This window comes from Arachis stenosperma, chromosome 7 (genome assembly GCF_014773155.1).
Source record: "Arachis stenosperma cultivar V10309 chromosome 7, arast.V10309.gnm1.PFL2, whole genome shotgun sequence".
Classification (NCBI taxonomy): domain Eukaryota; kingdom Viridiplantae; phylum Streptophyta; class Magnoliopsida; order Fabales; family Fabaceae; genus Arachis; species Arachis stenosperma.
In genome coordinates, this window is record NC_080383.1 from 18,827,536 (window position 1) to 18,833,005 (window position 5,470).

A 5,470-nucleotide genomic window follows, 5' to 3' on the forward strand; every position below is an offset into this window, starting at 1 on the left:
AAAAGCAAAATATCATTTTTAAAAAGACAATGACAATCTTGAGAAAATCATGGAATAAAAAAAAGAATGGAGGCCAACAAAGAATTTAAAGCAAGTCAAACTTTTAAGTATGCTGAGTTTCCAAATCAATTTGTTTATGATAGAGAAAAAAGGGAATGACATTCACGTAAGAAAGAGTATTCTATTGTGAGGTTAAACCATGTTCTATCGGATACAGGTGATATCTATTATATGAGAATTTTGTTAACTGTTCAGAAAGGTTGCACAACATATAAGTCTATTAGGACATTTAATAGGATTACATATCCTAACTTCCAAGATGCTTTCTATTAATTGGAACTACTGTATGATGATAGAAAATTCATTACAGTTATTAATGAGGTTTGGTCATCAATTGAAAAAACTATTTGTGATGTTATTAATATCTAATAGTGTTAGCAAACCAAATCATATTTGGAATGCAACTTGGACATTATTAGCTGACGGGATACTATATAAGAGGAGAAAAATATTGAAAAATTAAGGTATTTTATTATATGGTAAATCATTATCACATGTAGGACTTTACTTGGCAAAATCAGTATTCACCTATGAACAGTTTTACGTTGCTTTGTCAAGAGTTAAGAGTCGCAATAGCTTGAACATTCTAATTCTAAGCTAAGATAGCAATCCAAAGTCATTAACAACAAATGTCATGTTCAAAGAAGTTTTTAATAATATTTAGGTAAGAAAAATAGTATTTTCATTTTAGTACGAATATTTGTCGTAAATTTAACTAATTTATCTATAACTATACTTTCACACTTGAAATGAAATGTGTAACATAGAGCACAACATCATATGGCAATTGTTTATCTAATGATGTTAGTAAAATATTATATTGTCGATAAACTTTTGTTAGTTTTTTATATAAAGTTTAGTGCGAAATTGACATGCTACCAATACAGTTATATATATTCTTATCTTTTCAAGTTTCTTTTTTTATGGTTTAAGAATATTATAGATTTCAAATTGTTCTATTTGTATTTTACTTTAAATAAATATAAAACAACATATTCAATAAACTTATTATATAATAACAATGATAGTATTATATTAAGTTAAAAAATTTATGGTTATAAAATACTATTTTTAATTTATCATGTCAAATTAAAATATAAGTCCGTGCATCGCACGGGTTTAACACTAGTATATCTTGTTTAACGGTAAATAAGATATGTGTATTTTTTTCAAGTTTTATATATCTCGTTTACACTATAAACAAGATATATTCATAATTATCTCGTTTACAAAATCAATATGATATAAATTGATAAATACTTTATAAATTACTTATTTCGATAATTAAAATAATTAAATTATTTATTTTAAAAAAATTCCCGAAAATCTGCATTGAGAACCATAATAATAGTATCATAAATCTCTAGTTCCATATTATAGTAGATTACAAAATGATAAAAAATATGCAGGTGATTTGCATAGAAGTATAGAACACAAAAATAGTAAATTGACTTGTCAGTGCTAGGAATAGTTAGTTAGTCAGCATATTTTCTTTTATTTAACAATTTTTATAATTTTATTTCACAAGATCCTAAAATCCAGTAATACATTGAAAAAAAAAATAGAGTTAAATATGCCCTCACAAGCATATATTCCGAAATTTTCCCAACGTTGGTGCTGATTTATCTAGTTTCTTCTGCCATCTGCCAAAACACAAAAACCATCTCCTCACCACCAATCCTAGTTATTAAAATAGAAATAATATTTAAAAAAGAATAAAATGGCAAATAAACTGATAAAAATTTACATTTCGAACAGATTAATTTAAAAAAAATACTAATAAAATCTTTTAGAATAATAAACGTAGATACATTACCTTCAAATTAATTCTCTATAATTAAAGTAGAAAGTCTTAATTTGAACTAACTTGTCCACGTCTACTATCCTAAAAGATTCATTGGTACTTTTTTTTTCTTCGGGATTTAATCTGTTGACGTATAAAAGTTTATTTATCACTTTACTCTTCAAAAAAATATTCTAAATTGCGATTGCAATTACATATAAAATTATATTATGATTACCTTAATTGCACACTAATGAAAAACATTCCTGATTGAGACCATAATTAAAACTTTAATCCTTAAATAAACTAGAAGATATATCCATATCATAGAGCATATATGTATAAATTTCAAGCCATTGTCAATGTATGTACTATGTAATTGTATTATGATTACTTTAATTGCAAAACTAGAAACAAGAGTTGACCAAGTTCAGGAGCAAGTCAACTACACAGTTCAAGTTGATGGAACATGTGATTATGCAATTCGAATCCAGAGAAAGCACTTTCAATGCACAAGCTTAGGATACTTAGCTAGCAGCTTCCTCTGCATATGAATTGGACAGAAAAACTGGCAAATAATAATAATTAGTTGGCAATAAGTCAGAGTTTGTGTATTAATAATATTATTACCTTAACAAGTTGCTCTTTAAGTCATGGTAACTTGGTAAGTCTTCTTTAATTATGTAGCTCGAAAACCAATGAAAGTCTCCGCCATAATATTAATATCCGAAGAATCCTAGTGATGGCCACCATTATCAATCAATTGCTCCTTGATTCAGGATTAGCTCTTTCAGCAATTGATCTAGTGTGGTTTTGTTAGTGGCCTAATGTATTCCTTTTAGTCTTGCCTTTTAATTTTCATCTGCATTTCATTCTATATATGTTTTTCTTTTCATTAGTAATCCAAATAAATTCATTCTTTCTACTAGCATTATTGCTAAACTAAGTGTAAAAAGTAATTATATTTATTTCTATTACATAATATAATTGATAATTGGTTTCCTTTTGTGTTTCTACTTGTACATACAGATGGAAGGTGAGAATCCTAATGATGTTTTAATCAAGATTAATGCAATATTAAAGGAAGCACAGCCTCTCCTTACAGATGAATGCTGCATCTACAGGGTGCCTCATGAGATCCGCAAGTTCAAAGAAGATGCATACACTCCAAAAGTTGTTTCAATTGGTCCTTTTCACCATGGGGATCCAAAGTTGCTAAAGATGGAAGGCCTCAAAAGAACATGTTGCAGAGAATTCATTGAAAGATCCGAGACAAAGAACTTGAAAAGTTTCGTGAGTTGCGTGCAAGAGCTGGAGGCAAAGGTTCGTGGTTGTTACTCAGATGAAATCAAGCTTAGTGAGGAAGAACATGTTATGGTAATATTAGTAGACTGCTGCTTCATATTAGAGTTTTTACTTAGGCACCATTTCAAATTGCCTTATAGTGATGACATTTTTGTGTCACCACGGTTAGGAACTTATATAAGATATGATTTGTTGATGCTTGAGAATCAAGTCCCTTTCTTTGTTCTTGAGAAGCTTTACAATCAAGCTTTTCCTTCTACCTTAAATAGTGGCGGCCGCGAAAGCCATCCTTCATTATTAAGGCTTGCTCTTCGTTATATTGTTCCTAGTAGAATAGTTCCTTGCGACAATAATAATGATGAGCTAACCTTAGTAGATGTTGGTAGAATAGCTCATTTCACAGATCTAACAAGAAAGTCTCTGTTAAGATCCTCTCACTTATTGCAACCATCAACCTCTGGATGCTCAAGAGAAGCAAAGTTAACACAACTTTATAGTGCAACTGAGTTGAATGAAGCTGGAGTGAAGTTTGAAGTACACAAAACTAGTCAATGCTTACTAGACTTGGAACTTTCAGGTCATACTTTGAAAATCCCATTCATTAGAGTGATGGACAGCACTGAAGTTATTTTGCGAAATTTGTTAGCTTTTGAACAATGCCACTATATTCATGAATCCTATCTCACTGACTATGCTGCAGTCTTTGATTTCCTTATCAACACAGAAAAAGATGTAGACTTCTTCGTAAAGAATGGAATAATTGAGAATTGGATAGGTGATAGCAATGCAGTGGCTGAAATGTTTAATGGTCTTGGAGTGAATGTTGTGCATCCAAATATTAATACGCAATATCTTCGTATTTGTGAAGAGTTGAATGCTTTCTGTAACCACCCTTGGAACAGAAAAGTTGCGACTTTGAGGCGTGATTACTGCAACACTCCATGGAAGACAGTAGCTTCAATTGCTGGAATTTTTCTGCTTATTCTCACTATTATTCAGACGGTATTTTCTATTCTTCAAGTAGTACTAGCTTAATGTTTGTGTTTGTGTAGCTTTGAGGATGATCACATGTAATGCTCAACATGGTTCGACAGATTTGATATCTTGGAAGTTGGAAGAAATGATCGACATGTTCAATTGTATCAAAGTTTGTTACACGTCTTTTGGGGGTTCATTTTGTTACATGTTCAATTTGATACCTTACAAGTCGCATATATATCAACACAAATAAACCTCTTAATTACAAAAACATAAGCAAGAAAGACATCAAAAATTAAGTAACGAGTAACACTAACATGGGATCCCCATCAAGTTAAGCTCATCTCTGCTAGCTAATAAACCAACTTTGCACATTACACCAGAATATAAATTGGCATCAACAATGAATTATTAGTTCTCCTGCCAGGATCAAATTGATCATGTTCATGATTAATTGATACATGTCATGCAGAAAAACTATTTATTTGGAAAATGCATGACGTTTCCTTCTTTCTTTTTTGGGTAAAGCACTCTTTTAGACCACAATATTTCGGGTGAATCTATTTTGGTCTCTATCATTTTAATCGTCTTAATTTTATTCCAAAACGTTTAAAATATCATTAATGTTATCCCACCTTCACCTATCAATAAGCTTAAATCCTAAGACAATGGACTATTTGTCGAACTCTTGACCTTTCGGATCTAGCGCTTTAATACTATGTCATGATACCACTCATCCCAAAAACTTCAGTTGATGGAAAAATGTAACACTAATAATTATATCTCTAATACTCCATAAACCTCCATTGTACACATTGTATAAATATTTCATTGACTCCTCATACTTTCCCATTTTTTACTCTCTTTTTCTTTCTCCTTAAATCCCTTTTGAAGAATTAATAGTTTAAAAGAGAAAGAAAGAATGAAATAAGAGAATGAGATTTAAACTTGTTGAAAAGGTGAAGGTAAGAGAAAGAGTTGAATAAATCTAACTTTAACAAAAATATTATTAACAATACATCAATTTCATTAATTGTTAACGAAAAATTTGACGGTGAGATAATATTGATGTCATTTTAATGTTTTGGGATAAAAATAAAACAATTAAAATGTTAAAGACCAAAATAAGATTCACCCAAACGTTATAGACTAAAATAGTATTTTATTTTTGTTTTTTTTATCCTTCTCTTCTCTTCTTCTTTTATTTATTTTGGATTTGGGTTATTTTGGAAGAGAAATTTCTTAGCAGCTAAATTGTTCCACTAGAATTTAAAGGTCGAAACTAAAATATTAAATAGTATAGTTATTCATATTTTTATTAGTTAGTCTAGGGGGATTTTTTTA

General features: G+C 29.8%; 1 protein-coding gene across 1 annotated transcript; it reads left to right on the forward strand.

Moving 5' to 3' along the window:
• Positions 1–2,597: 2,597 nt before the first annotated feature.
• LOC130941930 (UPF0481 protein At3g47200-like) lies at positions 2,598–4,478 on the forward strand. The gene is made up of 2 exons (XM_057870572.1): positions 2,598–2,672; positions 2,873–4,478. The coding sequence occupies exon 2, from the start codon at positions 2,873–2,875 to the stop codon at positions 4,181–4,183; it is 1,311 nt and encodes a 436-aa protein (XP_057726555.1). The 5' UTR covers positions 2,598–2,672; the 3' UTR covers positions 4,184–4,478.
• The last annotated feature ends 992 nt before the right edge of the window (positions 4,479–5,470 follow it).

Coding starts and splice junctions, on each gene's coding strand:
- LOC130941930 (XM_057870572.1), top strand. CDS start 2,873: ATGGAAGGTGAGAATCCTAATGATGTTTTAATCAAGATTAATGCAATA.